Source organism: Electrona antarctica (genome assembly GCF_951216825.1).
Source record: "Electrona antarctica genome assembly, chromosome: 20".
Classification (NCBI taxonomy): domain Eukaryota; kingdom Metazoa; phylum Chordata; class Actinopteri; order Myctophiformes; family Myctophidae; genus Electrona; species Electrona antarctica.
The window spans coordinates 9,118,400-9,134,640 of NC_136801.1; the positions used below are offsets into that span (position 1 = coordinate 9,118,400).

Consider the following 16,241-nt stretch of genomic DNA (forward strand, 5'->3'; position numbering starts at 1 on the left):
AATACTCTTCTTTCAATTGAACATTTTTCTTTCCTCTCTCACTCCCTCTCCTCTCTCCATTTAGACATTAACTGGCACCCCTTAGCTGTCCTCATTTCTCTCCTAACACCGGTCCCTCACCCATTTCCCTGTCTCCCTTTCTTTCTCTCTTTCTGCATGGCTGTGTGTCTGGCCTGTGGCGACAGGTTGTAAACCTTGGGAACGATTTCTGCTGTCACCATTGTCACTTAGGCTTCCATTACTGTGCCTGAAGGGCCCCGGCACTTTAAACTGTTGGCAGAATTTAACTCTGTGCCTGTTTGCCTCTTCCTCTCTTCTCCCCTGCCTCTTCTATCCACTTGTTTCACTAGGTGTGTTTGACCTTCGTTACTCAATACAATATTGTCTCAATGAAATGCCTAATGTGTTGAGGCCACAACGTGCACTGACATTTACAAATTAGCCATTTAACGTGGCTTGTTATCAAGAGCATCCGTTCATCAACATAAGGGCAGCAGGAAATTAACCTTTTGATTTTTGTCTCAGCCAATAGTCCAGATAGCCACTAAACGAGTACATGGATATCGTTCAAACACGGTGTTGATGAATAGACCAGTAGGTCTCAAAGTGGGATCCAGGAACCCTCATTGTTCTTTTGAGGGGGGTTCCCAAATGGCCCCTTAGGAGTGTGTAACTCTCAAAGTGACGGGGGTCCTTGAAATTATAAAGTTAAAGAACCGCTGGAACAGGACTATGAGGTGGACAGACTGGGCACTAACTTACTTTTCGCTGTCCGACGCGAGCTGTTGGCCAGAAGTGGAACGGCACAACCTACACATGAATCATATCACTGATAGTCTGTTGAACCAGCTGTTTGTGGCTGAGGATCAACGAGCCTCATTCAGTGTTCAGTCACATGTGGCCACTCTCTGACTGACACACTTAATCACCAGAACTAACTCCCTGTATGATTTAATATCTGTATTTGATTGCGTCCGTTATATTTATTATTTATCACAAAGCCTTAACAATGATTTGGAGTCGGGAGGTATACGGTTGAATTTAAAGGGATACACCGTCCAACGGTGACAAATTACATATATTTTTAAGTGTTTTGTATAATGCAAGTGAAAAATGGGTGTACATTTATAGTGGTCCACCAGTGCTCAAATTAAATTAACCCATTTTGACCTGAGATCAGATTCTATAAATGTCTTCTACATCCTGACAGTTTTCTGAAAAAGCTATGTTTCTATGTCAGTCGTTCTTCGATTTTTCAAAAATAGCAGACCTACAAGCTCGTAGCGCGCCACTCGGTGGCGCGCTACGAGCTTGTAGATCTTCGATTTTTCAATAGTTAAAGCACAACATAATGCTAACACCAAAATGGGTTCCCGTCCAAAATAGGTTAAAGGCATCCAAACTGTATGTACAGAAAAAGAAGAAAAAAACCTGCACACTCATAAGGAGCGGTGGCATTGTTTTAGCATTGCAATAATAATTGGAATACCCTCCAGGCTGTAGCAGAAGATGAATGTGTGCATTCCCGACTATACGATCTCCCCGAGCCGTGCTCGTTCTCTCAGTTCCCTCCTGTGCTCGAACGCAACGCGACACAATTACTTTCGCTGTGGGTGTTGCCCCCTCTCTCTCTCTCTCTGTGACTGCCACCACTGGACTGTCGCATGCAGAGAATCGTTGATCTACAAGCTCACGACGCACTGCAATGCGATGCGCCGTCAGCTTGTAGATCGGCTATTCTCGGCGTATGACATCAGCGGCGCGCAACCCGACTAAATCAGGCATATCTCCTCCCTCCATGCCCCCCCAGCCCACCCCCTCTCTCCATGGACAGATTCAGAGCGTGATCTGATCTCCATGTAATGGGAGAGTAATAGGCACTCTGCCTTGATTGGTTGGTAATTTGGGGGAGTTATGCACAGGTGCAAATGTGCAATTGTAATATTTTCAGTAAATTAAATTTCATTCTCTCGCTCTCTCTCGCCCCCTCCGTCTCTCTCGCTCTCGCTGCTCTCTCTCTCGTCCTCTCTCTCACCCCCTCTGTCTCTCTCTCTCTCTCTCGTCCTCTCTCTCTCGTCCTCTCTCTCACCCCCTCCGTCTCTCTCTCTCTCTCTCTCTCTCGTCCTCTCTCTCCGCCCTCCTGTCTCTCACTCTCTTCTCTCATCAGCGCTTATCTCAAATAGGCTGTAATTTTTTTTCCTCTCAAAATACCTCTATCTCAAATAACGTGTCTCCCTCTGACCGACTTATTTCTCATTTTTTTCCTCCTTTTCTTACAACCTCATCCTTCTCTCTTTTGTCTTTAGCGTAGCTTTGCTGTGTCTCTCTCTCTCTCTCGCTCTCGCACACACACACACACACACACACACTCCCTCCCTCGCTCTCTTCCCTTTCTCTCCTTTCGCTCCCTCCCAGCGTCTCTCTCTTTTTCTCTCATTTTTTTTTATTGACGTTCGCTCAGGCGCCCCATTAGAGCTCCCTTTTTCCCTCTAGTGGAAATTGCAGCATGTTAATTTTCACACAAATTACGGCAATAGCAGGTATCTCTATTTGATACATTATAGCGGGAGCAATCAGAGATAATTGAGTGCCTTTCAGACGGAGCTGGCTGCATTCACCGCCGGCTCAAAGCTGCCCCATTATCCCCTAATCGCTCTTTAACCCAGTTTGAGCGGGAACCCTTTTTGGTGTTTCAAGCATTATGTTATACTTTAGCTATTTAAAAATAGCAGACCTACAAGCTCATAGCGCGCCACTCGGTGGCGCGCTATGAACTTGTAGGTCTGCTATTTTTGAAAAATTGTGAAAATGTGGCACACATTTTTGAATATATAGGGCTCCATTTTCGTCATCGCTAAACCCCTTATCCCTAAACTTCTTTGCCTTTTTTCACTATTTTGCAAAACATTTTTGAATAGTTAAAAGGGCCAGTCTACAAGCTCACAACGTGTCAATGTAGATTGGCTAGTTGAACTATTCAAAAATGTTTTTCAAAATAGTAAAAAAAGGCAAAGAAGTTTAGGGATAAGGGGTTTAGCGGTGACGAAAATGGAGCCCATATTCTTTCGGAATCCTTTTTTTAAATTTCGACGTCAGGCCTAAATGGGTTAAACACGGAATTTTGCTGAACAAAAATTTCTTGTCATAATTTTGCTTAAGTGTATTTGGAAATCACAGTCCTTTGAGCGAGCATAATTGAAATCAAATCCCTTTCACTGGAGCTGACATTTCTACATTTCCCCCCAATTGAAATTAATTTCAAAAATTGAGCATGAATATCTTCAAATAGCAGGCAATTATGCCTTTCAATGGGGAGAAATTACGGGTTCTGAATTGTTGGAGGCTTTGCGGGTGCCAGTTAAATGCCTTTGTTTCCCACCATGTTTGCCTAGTAAAGATTTCCATATATTGACTCATTACAGTGCCTTGTGAAGCCGATCACCGTGTAGTCTGCGAAAACCGGCAATAATGCTTGTTACATCTAAAACGCTAAAGTTTGTGCTTACGTTTGTTCGTGTGCTCGCACGCATGTGTGTTTATCTCACCCTCTGTCTCTGCAGCTGTGGTGTGTGTGTGTGTGCGTGCGTTGGACTCCAAGCCATACTATATTGGCTAGCTGGGCATCAGAGGCCTGTACTATGAACTGAAGCAAGTTGTTTTATGAAATGGCTTCACAAACCTCAATCACACTAAGCAGTCACACGACAGTGGTTATAAATGTAATCAAGCCAACCCAGGATGTAGCTATGCATGGCTGTGTATTCACATAAAAGGCCAGGGAGTTGTTTGCATCACAGGAACAATGGCAAACATGAACAAACTCACTGGGCATCAGAGCAGCATACTTACAATAAAAATGAGCAATGTATCATATGAAATAAAATATGAAGAATTTTAAACGTAATGTACAGGCTAAAAGCAACACATTTGCAGCTGCTTAATGCAGGAAGGATTGCTGGCAAAAAAACGCTGACTGTATCAAGGCTCGGGTTCAAGGCTATCATATACTGTCACTAAATAGAGATTATGTCATCAGTGGTTTTCAACTATTTTCATATCAAGGTCCATTATTTATACTGCATTTGAGCCAAGGACCACCATTTGATGACATTTAGCCTCTCAGACCTAAAACTAAAGGTTTTGGCCACAGTTCCATGTTGTATTGATGCAGTAGAGAGATCTACAATCTCTAATTGTGTAGACATGTTTTAAACTAAGTAATGCAGATGTTTAGCAATAATCTAAGTTTGAGAGCAAAAAAGATCTATAAGGGTCCATTTGGTTACCAACTCTCCTATTTGCTGGGGACCACTTGGAACCCCCTCAACTGCCACTGATGGTCCCCAGACCACTGGTTGAGGACCCCTGGGTTAGAGGTTAAAAGTTAGAATATTATTTATATTATATCTTGGATGCTTTAGCGCATCAATCATTCTCTGTTATAGGATGATATGGGTGCACACAATAGCACAATCGGCGCAAACAGTCAAACTGTTTGACTGCGAGGAAGATCTGTTTCTTCTTTTCTTTAGATTGTGGAATAGTTGTTACGCGAGACACCCTACACAAAGAGCGCCCTCCCTGTACGGCTTCCTGGTCTTGTTGTGCTGGAATGGATTGGCGGCCAAGCCCGAGGCGCCGCGGAGGATTCCTTCTAACCCCTGGTCTCCGTGATTGTGCGCAGGAACTTTACTCCTGAGCACAACCTGAAAATGAAATAATTAGTCGGGGATAATGAAACAGATTAGTTTGGGATTAATGAGAGCTTTAAGCTGCGCTCCTCACTTGCCGTGTGTCTAACCTGCTCTATGATATACTCGATGTATATATATTTATGAGTTGCAGGCTAGACTATAAAGCCAAACTAATTCTATAGAGGATTTAGAATACATTGCATGATGATAGACATGATAGCCAGCCACGTTATGACATTGCCGTAAAGGAGGTTGTTGTGTTTACATCAGTCAACATGTGGATTTACACTAACCTTGATGATATTAGAATCCATTACAATTGTATAAAACATCCATGTGAGCTGCGTGTATGTATGTGTATTGTGTATTCTTGTCTGTGAGATGCGCTGAAGTTGTTTTGAAGACTTTTGGAAAGTCTAGGTTTGTGTGAACCGTGCCAGGCTGTTTCATGCTGCCGCTCTGTGCTTTGGTATTCTTTATCTCCTTCCTTTTCTTCTTGATTTCATTCAATTTATCACTGCTCTCTGTCTGTCTGTCTGTCTGTCTGTCTGTCTGTCTGTCTCTCTGTCTGTCTGTCTGTCTGTCTGTCTGTCTGTCTGTCTGTCTGTCTGTCTCTCTGTCTCTCTGTCCCTCTCTCTGTCTTTCACTCTGTTGCCTCATTGTCTGCTTCTTCTATGTCTCTCAGCGTAAAAACACATTTACGCATGCACTTGTCGTTCTCTTTGGCCGATAAGACCCAACAGATGTGTGCGTGTTGCTGGGGTGTGTGGTACTGTAGGTGGGAGCCAGTCAGGGGAGAGGGAGGGAGGGGGTAAGAGAGCAAAGGGCCTACTTGGTGGGGGCTGGTGGGGTCCTACGCTCCCAGCAGAGAGGCAATTTCACAGCTGGTTTGCGCCTTTAGGCAGTCAGGCTGAAAATGCTGCAGATTTCTGGTGCAAATTGAAATGGTGTCAGTGATGAACAAAGCCCTGAGCCGAATGACGAGTGTGTGTGTGTGTGTGTGTGTGTGTGTGACTGTGTGTATGTGTGTGGGGCTCCAAATTCAATAACGACCCGTAACATCTTAGCCACGCCTTTCTGACACCTGTCAGTCAATCTCCATGTGGTCAGTGGCCCGCCTACATTCGATATTACATCGTTTGAATGGCTGTGCATGTGCCAGGTGTGTGTTGCGAGTAGGGATGTGAACGACTCACTGTTTGGCAAATCGATAAATCGAGGTCGAAAATCGACATGTCGATCCATTTATTTTTTGTTTCCTACATTTGACCATCCATTTATTCCATGAGATTAGACCATAGACCATTTTATGGTTTTATCCAGAATTAAAACATTCTCTGAGGTAAATGAGTTAGTGTACATTTCCCATAATAGCCTATAGCCACTATAATGTTTTACTTAATATGCTACTGGCTGTATTCTTCTTGGAAAAATATAAAAAGATACTCTTATAGAAAGGCTATATTATTTTACCAATTTGTATAATATAATATATAATATAATATACATTTTATTTGTAGGCTACTGTCGTGAAAGTTTATAATAGTTAGAGAAATTCGAAGTTTCAACACCAAAGTAGTAGGCCTAGTAGTAGTTGTGAATTAGCAAACTGGACCTTTGGACTGAATGTTTCCTTTATCCTCGTGTTGGGCTTCTGTTTTTATTTGTGTTGTTTCAGTCATAAGCGTAGGTCCGTTGTGCATCACGTTCCACAGCAGTCTGCCTTGACTTCTGTGTGTGCTTACTGCGGCGGGAACGCTGTGGGCTAGTCCCTCCCTCCCCTCACTGGCGCGAAACGGGGTAGTAAAAACGGGGCTGTGCCCTGTGATTGTGACTGTTTACTGCCTGTGTGAGCTGTGAACCTGGGGTCTGGAAAGCTGAGAGCTGCAGCCCATTGGCTCATGACACGAGCACACGACCAGTCCCCCCACCCGGGATGGGATCTATTCTCAACCACAAGCATGAGGATGCTGTTTCGAGCGGCGCCGACGACTGTGTCAGTTAGCAGTAGCAGCACCGGAGTGTCACACATGCCTCTCCCATTGTATTACATTTGGAAAACGGCAACGTTTATAACGTTGTAGAACAAGCATTACAAAAAATAATAATAACAATTTTAAAAAACTATTTTTCGACTTCTGTTTTTTGAGTCGCGATGCACATAAGTCGAAAATTGAGTCGATTTCCGACTTTTTTTCACATCCCTTGTTGGGAGGAAGTATGTTACGCATGCGTTATCTATGCCGGCCCAGCAAGTTCAACGTTGGCTAGCGTAACCGAGGCTCCGCAATTGGGGATGTGCATGGTCTGGTTGTTGACCTGGCATCACATCCAGTGGTCAACAGCTGCGTGCGCCAGTTGGGCAACTATAGAAAGCCATCACTGTTCAAATCAGTCTCATTAGATTCTCTCAATTATGCAGCAGCGTTTTAAAACTGAAATTACAATCACGCTCATGAGCGATTGGCAGGTATAATGGGCGCGAGGCGCACAGCCGCACACACACACGCACGCATGCACACAAACACACATGCACACAGGAATTGTCGGAGGCTTCTTCCTGGTGGTAATAATGAAGCAGTGTGCGCAGCACACCTGATGGCTGTGTGCGGTCGGAGCGTTGCGTTGCCCTCTGCCGTGGAGCAGGGAAATGATGAGCCAATAACTGCAATTAAACATGCAGTATAATGGCTAATCAAATTGACAGCCTCTGCTGTTCGCAAGCCTCTCTCACAATGGCTTATCACAACAAACTATTATGAGGGAGGGTATTTCAGGCCCAATCCTCTTTATTTCTCTCTCTCTCTGTTCCGACACTGTATTCTCTCTTTCTCTCTCTCTCTCTCTCTCTTCTCCCCTCTGTCTACCTCTGGCTGCCTGTCGTCATGTGGATCCTGTTAATTGCAGTGGAGATTAACAAGGCGAGCAAATTTGTTTTCTGGCATTTATTATGTCAGACAGAGGAAGGGAGCCGGGTTCATGGATGAGTTACGGATGCGTGTGTGTGTGTGTGTGTGTGTGTGTGTGTGTGTGGGAGGGGGAGGGGGGGGGGGGGGGTTGGGCAGACATATGAGATTAGCATACAAAGCCAGACAACTACCGTATCTTACTCTGTTTCGTAAAGGAGGGGCGTAATTGAATTGCCGACAATGTCTGTCCCGCCGTATGTTGGTCGGCAGGTCGGTAAAAAATGTTTTCATTTTTGAGTGGTGCAACCACTCCTATAGACAACTATGTGTGTCCCTGGGTCTGTCCCTGGCTGGCTGGCTGTGTCCAAGCACGAAAGCTGGCTGGCTATGTCCGAACACGAAAATAGCCTTTTGTTGGTTTTCACAACCAAGTGTCACTGTTGCGCAGCCTAACACACACACACACATTAACTGTATATATGATGATTTGGGGTGTTACAGTACAGTACAGTAGAGGGACCCCCACATGGTAACTGTCATTTCTCGACCGTTTCGGACGCGGGGCGGCTCGCCGGAACCGGGCCGGCACCCTGACCACGTTCCTGTGGGTCTGGAACTTCCGGGGACCCCCATACGGAGTTGCACCACTGTGTGTGTGTGTGTGTGTGTGTGTGTGTGTGTGTGTGTGTGTGTGAGAGAGAGAGCTAACACACCTGTTGATGTTGAAGAGTCATTCCTTACCAAGGTGCTAAAGTACCTTGGTAATGTCTTAGGGAAGCTATTATACAACTTGGTTACAAATGTAAACTGCTTGGGTTGATGGGTTCACACTTGGAAGCCTCGGTTATGTTGTGTACGTCTGTTGTGAAAGGCCTGCAGATTGCAAGAATGCCCAAGCCAAGAGCTAAGTCATTGGCTAAAGTGTGGGGTGTGTGTGTTTTCTCCACAGTACTCTGAGAAGGCCCTGTACAACCAGCTGTGTTTCTACAGGTTCATATTCGACTGGGACTATGCAGTGACCAAAGTACAGCAGTTGGACGAGAAAAGTAAGACGCGCACACACACAATAACACACACACACACACAATAACACACTCTTAAGGCCTGGACATAGTCCGTTTTCACTTACGTTGGGGTGAGAACGCAATGCAATGCACTCCGTCCGTTACGTTGCCATGCATAGTGTATCCAGTGCTTATGTATCCTTATGTGAACGTGAATTTCAGTACAACAATTCCACCACTAGTTGGCAGTTGTGGAAAAGGCGTGTTGGTCGCGTCTGTAAACGTCACATTGTCACCAAATGGAAGCACGTAGGAGACTATAAATTATACACAACTAAATACCCCTGGCCTCAAGGAGGCCATGGGTATTTTTTCTCTGTCCAGTCCATTCACTGCCTTTTTCATTATTGCATTTCACTTTGTGATAAACAAAAAGCAAGTCTTTTGCACACCTACGAAGGCAACAGGTGCGTAGGTGAAGACCAGACGAGGACCCCAGCGTACTGAAAGAAATACATCCTGCACACGGTCTTCAAATGCAAGAGAATTATTTAATGGGAATTCAACAACATTTTGGTCTGTTAGACCTTCATCAGTTTATCTTAAGCCTTAAGAAGACACAGTGCGGGAGTACTTTGTGTTAAATATGATGAAATTGTTCCTTGTACTCCTGTGTTTTCAAAATCAAGCCGCTAGGATGGATACTGCAATAGACATTGAAATCGCATTATGAACAACTGCTCCTAGTGCACAAATATATCCTACCCTTCACAACATAGCATTAGCAATCAGTGGCTTAACTTGCGCCTTTTACACATACTGCACTTTACACACACACACAGCACACACGCACGCACACGCAGAGAACAAGCGAGTGGACCATGGGCATTGGTTTGGGTGCGATGTGGTTAAGGATATTCAGCCCCTCGAGTCGACAGCCCTAATTTAGAAGAGGGGTTCAATCACACAAATACAGAATGCAAAATTCTCCAATCACTGAAGGGAAGAAAGAGCCTCTCCATCTCTCCTCCCGTTTACCCCTGGCTTCTCCAAACCTTCTCCTTTCAGTCTCCCTCCACCTCGTTCTCCCTCGCCTCGCCTCTAGGACAGCCACTCGTTGGGTTGGTGTTGATTGAAAACGCGCTTTACGTTTGGGGAAATGATAGGGGTAGTAATGGGCACGCTGACGAAGGACAGCCCTGCTCCCATAATGGGACATGGAGCGTATATCCCCCCCCGTCCTGCCCCCTCCTTGGAACCAAATAGATACTACTCCAGGGCTCCGAGCGCGCTCAGAAGGCATCTGCCACAAGGCCACTTTAACCACAGTCCTCCCTGATTGATGTCACTTGATTAGAAAGGGTCCGCCGGGCTGAGTGATTTATTTATTTGATTAAATATTTATGTTATGTATGAATGTACCTCAGAGTAGCGGGAGTCGCAGGCCCGGACAGAAAAGAGGTAAATATAACATGTAATCAACAGAATGACCACTCACAAGAGCTGAAATAGGGGCATAGAGGCAGGGGGTGTGCCGCTAACATTATTATAGGCTTGATTGGATTTATTTATTTTTCTATCTTTTCCTTGGATGCAGGAAATAATCGTCAATCAATTCTTGACATGCCCCTTTTTTCCTTCAAGCCAGTCGCCAGGACCAAACGTAGTTGACACATTATGTTTGTTGAACCTCAGCGTTGGGCTGCCGGTCAGATGGGTGGTCCGCCGGTCAGATGGGTGGTCCGCATGCAATTTCATTTCTTCAGTCTTCTGACTTGGATCATTGAACTATATAGGCTACTTGAAGTTCCTATTTATCTGTATCACAATCAATGAAAAATCATTTTTCCGGATTTTTTTAATAAAAGGAAAATACCATGATATTTTGCTTTGCATAAAATACATTGTTATATTATCAATAAAATCGTAGTGTTTTTCCAATTATAAACTCAGCCAGGCCTGGCTGAGACTATGTTTTCGCCCCTGACCGTCCGTGTGTTCGTCAATCTGTCTGAACAGCTAATCTCTACACCGTTGGACCGTTTGGCGTGAAACTGTGCACACACACTCCCTGAAGGCCAGAGCAGAAACAGTTGACCAAATCTTTCACATCGGCCTGTTATAGCGCCACCAGCTGGCGATACACGTTTCTAGCTATTACTCCCACTGATTTTCTCCCAATCATGCACATCAATGCACATTATTTCTATATTCATGTGATCTATACAGATCTGTCTGATTCTTCATATGGCATCCTGATTGGCTAAGATTGTCATCTAAAGTTTGCAGGAGTGGCTCGTTTTTAACAAAATTCCTCAAATCACGAATGCAGTGTCCGATTGCAGTGGAATTTTGCACGCTTACAGTATTCCCACTAATAAGCCGTGGAAGAAATGCCACCCTTTTCACATTTGCCTATTATATTGCCACCAGCAATAGCAAAACATATGATATTTATCTCTGTAGTCATGTGATCAACCCGGATCTGTCCCACTTTTTCGTATTCCATCCTCATTGGCTAAGATTGGCATCTGAAGTTTGCATGTCTGTGCAATAACTTCATCAAGTCCACTCACCTCTATAATAACTGAATTCTGAACATTGCTGGCCTACAATACCTTACCTGACCTGGCGGAGACCTGTGCTCTGAGGAGCACTTTTTCTAGTTAATACTGCCTCTGCTTGGGCTGCATCCAAGTTCTCACTGGCTTGGACTATAATTGTGTTTGCCTTGTGAGTCACTTTATGTACTCGCACAGAATCACTTCATTGTCCGTATGTAGGACACACAGGAATTGGTTCTGCTTAACCCATTTTGCCCTGTTGGTGTTAGCATTATGTTATGCTTTAGCTATTGAAAAATAGCAGATCTACAAGCTCATAGCGCGCCAACGAGTGGCGCGCTACGAGCTTGTAGATCTGCTATTTTTGAAAAATCGAAGAACGACTGACAGAAACATAGCTTTTTCAGAAAACTGTCAGGATGTAGAAGACATTTTTAGAATCTGATCTCAGGTCAAAGTGGGTTAAGGTGCCACATGAAACTGTACAATGTGCAAATCACTGACAGTCAACTTCAATGGAAGCACAGTATTTCATTCTGGGCTTGCTCCAGCGAGCGCACTAAAAAAGCTTTATTGTTATAGACCAACTTTGAACCAATTCTTGGTAGCCCGTGTAAAGACTGGATTGATATGCACCACTTTCTTGATATTAGTAAGGACTGGAGCAGCATCATTATCAATCAACTTCAGTTGTCTGCTCTGGTTTGTTTAGCAAGACCTGTAAGGACACCGTTACAGTAGACACACGCACAAGTATTCTACAAACCCAAGGGGCCAGTGAGGCTATCCAACGTTGAAGCACTGGGCCCTAGTGGTAAGAGGAGGGACTGCAGGCGGACCCATGGAAGTATGATTGGGAAACCCCGTGCAGCTGTGCTTTAACGTTGAGCGCGTTTGCACTTCCGCATTTTGGGCACCAAATTTTGGTGCCCAAATCGAAAAAAAGGCGGAAGTAGAAGGCTCTTCCGGGTGCTTCAAAACGCCACTGAGCAACTTCCACTGACATGAATAGCGGGGGGGGGGGCGGAGCTTCGCGCCAGATCAGTCTCTATCCTTTTATATACTCTATGTACGAACCCCAAGTTTGTACAATGGTGGAACATACATGAAAGCACACACACACACACGCTGGTATTAAAGTATAGGTTTAAGGTGTTATCCCTTGGACCTGGGGCAGTAATACCCCATATTACTGCATTATACACCCAGGACTCCAGGAGCCAAACTGCTCAGATTACAGAGAGGAGAACATACAATCCTATTGTGTGTGTGTGTGTGTGTGTGTGTGTGTGTGTGTGTGTGTGTGTGTGTGTGTGTGTGTGTGTGTGTGTGTGTGTGTGTGTGTGTGTGTGTGTGTGTGTGTGTGTGTGTGTGTGTGTGTGTGTGTGTGTGTGTGTGTGTGTGTGTGTGTGTGTGTGTGTGTGTGTGTGTGTGTGGGGCAGATATGCACACAACAATGACGTGTCCGCACATTCTCTAACACATTCCTATTCTGCCAGTGTCCGTTTAGTGGTTACATTTCCGTATGGTGAAGGTTTACAAACCAACCCACACTGTTTCCAGAGATCGGGTCATTGCTTAACTTATATATTTGTGCTGGTGAAGCAGTTCTAGAATGCATACTTGCAGCACACATCAGCAGTTAACTGTTATTCTGCTACTTATAAAAATGAAAGGTATGCTTCAGGTCATTGGCGACAGGTGCCAAATATTTCCTGGTATTTCCTGTCCACTCGCTATAACTAATCCTGCACACAAAACCGTATCAAGTGTCGACTATAATAAAAGTGGTGGGTGACGTTCCTTTAAATCGCTGGTGGCACAAAGTGAGAAATAATATGATGTAGTTACCAGAGGCGAAAATGGCTCTAACAACGCTGGTGTTAAGTAGTGCATTAATACAGTTACTGCACTGCGCTACAGAAGGTAGACAACGGAGCGTATACAGAAGGTATACTGAATACGCATTAGTTGTGTTGTACACATGAGGACTCGCCACAAATGAAGCTCTGTTTGAGGGAGGGAAAAAAAGAGCAGCTTTAATTGAGTCTACATTGAACGAAATCTCATGATTATACTTAATGTGCACACTGCAGTCCAGTGGTGCATCATTGTAGTGTGTGCTTTTTCTTCATGTAAATTGTATTATGCCTGATTGCCATGACTGAGTAAAACAGGGAGGTAATTTCATCCGCTGCAGGAGATGGCTAATAGAACACACACACACACAATGGAGGCATTATTATCACACAATGATCAAACATACTGTCCATTCCTTAGCTATACATCCTGGATCAATGCCTTATTTCATGTCTGTTCTCTATTCTCCCTCTCCCCCCTCGCACAGCTTTCTTTTCCTCTCTCCCTCCCTCCATTCTTCAATCTTTCGGCTGCCTTTCTTTTCTCTTTTCTCCTCTACTGCCTTCCTGTTGCCCCCCCCCCCCCCCCCCCCAATGGTTCCAGATTACAGTCTTTGAGTATGGGCAGTATGACTGCATGAGTGAGCAATAATGTAATTTTGCTGCATTGATAAAAGATGAATTGTCCTTGAGCCGCGCTTTCCTAATGATCCATTTACCGACCGCTTCCCTAACACCTCTCTCTCTCTCTCTCTCTCTCTCTCTCTCTCTCTCTCTCTCTCTCTCTCTCCATCCGCTCTGCCTGTCCTCCTTTCCTCTTCCACCATGTCTGTATCTCTCTATTTTCTCGTCGTCGTCGTCGTCCCCCCCCCCTTCGCTTCCTGCCGTGCCAATACAAAGCGAGGTGGTGGAGAAATCTGCGGGTGCGATTGTCAAATCAATTATTCATTCTGTGCAATTACACTTGCACAAAAGAAGTTTCCCCCGTGCTCGGAGTGGTGATTAAATTAACTGCTATTCCAGCTGCCCGCCACCACCGCAACCCCTAATAGAATATTCATGGCTGCGGCGGACAGAGTGGCCGATCTCCATTAACTTCATCATGCTCACTTAATTACAGGCTTGTTATTGTATTTACACCTAGTTAGAGAGTGTGTGGAGCCCTGGCGTACTCGCGCCCACCGATGCCACGGAGCGCGCACGAGTGTGTGACAATACAGAGTTAGAGCCCACGGTACAGCCCCCCCCCCCCCCCCCCCCCCCTCCTCACGTGCATGCACTTGCCGCACCAGTCGTGCGTGTGCATGCTGGGGTACACACACCAAATTAAGTTGCAGTCGCAATGTCGGAGAGCATTGCCTGTCCCGTTTGTGTGGATGTGGTGCTATGCAAGGGACACACTGGATGTCTTCCTTGTGTATACCTCCATCTTGTGTATACCTCCACTTCCTCATTCTTTGCCATTGTGGTTGATTCGATTAGTTCCCAGTTATTGTCTCCACAGGCCGAAGGCATGGGGAGAGAGTATGTTTTGCACTCCGTCCGTGTGTGTGTGCGTCCGTCCGTCCTTCCTTCCGTCCGTCCGTTACCAGCTAATCACTGCCACCGTTGGCCCGATCCATGCCAAACTTTGCACACACACTCCCTGGATGCCAACGACGAACCTCTGCCCCAAATATTCTTCAACGGCCTGTTATAGCGCCACCATGAGGCAGATTTAGGCAAAACACATTTCTGTAGATTACTCGTACACATTTTATCCATACATCACACAATTCGGTATACACTATCTCCATCTAGTCATGTGATCAACACGGATCTGCCCCATTTCCCATCTTCCATCCTGATTGGCTAAGATTGGCTTCCAAAGCTCACATGATTGGTCCGTTTCGAACAAAATGCCACAAATCACAAACACAGTGAGCAATTTCCGTGAAATTATACACGCACATTTCCAAATCAGCCTCATGGTGGCGCTATAACAGGCCAATTCCTGTTTTTAGCTATAACTGCATCAATCTGTATACAACTTATGTATGCACACTCCCTAGAGTCCATGGAAAAACATTGTCCATGCATCCCTCCACATCTGCCGGTTATAGGGCCACCATGAGGCCGATTTCTGCAAAACACATTGCTTATGTTAGTCGCACAGATTTCATCCAAATCTCACGCAAATCGGTACACATGATCTCTGTAGTCATGTGATCTACACTGATTGGCTAACATTGCCTTCCAAAGTTCCAAAGTGTGGCCCGTTTCTTTCAAAATGCTTTACATGTCCTGCTCATCCAGAATTCTATCCTCAGAGATGCTATGAGTGATCTGGCTCTGCATTTCCTCAACAAAATGAAGAAAATTGTTGCAAGAAAACAAAAAAACATGTTTATATTACTCCTAAACATTTTGCCAAACATCACACACACTCCTATCCTCCTGGTGGAGACCTGTGCCCAGAAGGGCACTTGTTCTAGTTTGAACTGCAACCCTTGCTGTGCACGGACTTACAGCAAGGTTTCTCTCTCTCTCCCTTAAATCATTCTTTTATTTGTTCGCTACACAGTGATTGAGGTGGAAAGGAGAGAAAAAGAGGTGGTGGGGGGAATTATTTTCTCCTAGATTTCAGAAATGACATGATTGCTTCCGCTTGATCATGCATCATCATCATACCCCTTTTATTCCTCTGATGGACTCACTAGTTCACACCTTCCTCTTAACCCATTTTGGGCGGGATCCCCTTTTGGTGTTAGCATTATGTTATGCTTTAGCTATTGAAAAATAGCAGATCTACAAGCTCATAGCGCGCCACTGAGTGGCGCGCTAGATCTGTAGATCTGCTATTTTTGGAAAATCGTGAATGTGGCGCAAATCTTTCAATATATATTTCAGAGCGAACATTTTTAACTAAAATATTGGCTTCTGGGGGGTCCCTGAAACTACATATTTTGAGATGGGGGTTCGTGGCCCAATAGAGATAATTCTGGGGGTCCTTGACATGAAAAAGGTTGAGCACCACTGACATAGAAACATGGGTTTTTCAGAAAAATGTTAGGATTTAGAAGCCTTTTTTTTATCGACCTCAGTCCAGAATGGGTTAATCTCCTCTCATCCTTCCTTCCCTCCATCTCTGTTCTTGCTCAGATGAGAACCATCTAGTACTAGGGCTATTGTTACTGTTGGTATTGTACAGTATGTCTTGATGATGAATGGA

At 44.8% G+C, this 16,241-nt stretch overlaps 1 protein-coding gene across 2 annotated transcripts in view; it reads left to right on the forward strand.

Moving 5' to 3' along the window:
* pola1 (polymerase (DNA directed), alpha 1) overlaps positions 1 to 16,241 on the forward strand; it is a 100,134-nt gene that overhangs the window by 67,844 nt on the left and 16,049 nt on the right. For both annotated transcript variants that reach the window (XM_079489705.1, XM_079489706.1), the window contains exon 36: positions 8,553 to 8,649. In XM_079489705.1, the coding sequence (XP_079345831.1) occupies positions 8,553 to 8,649 (97 nt within the window). The remainder of the gene's footprint in view (positions 1 to 8,552; positions 8,650 to 16,241) is intronic.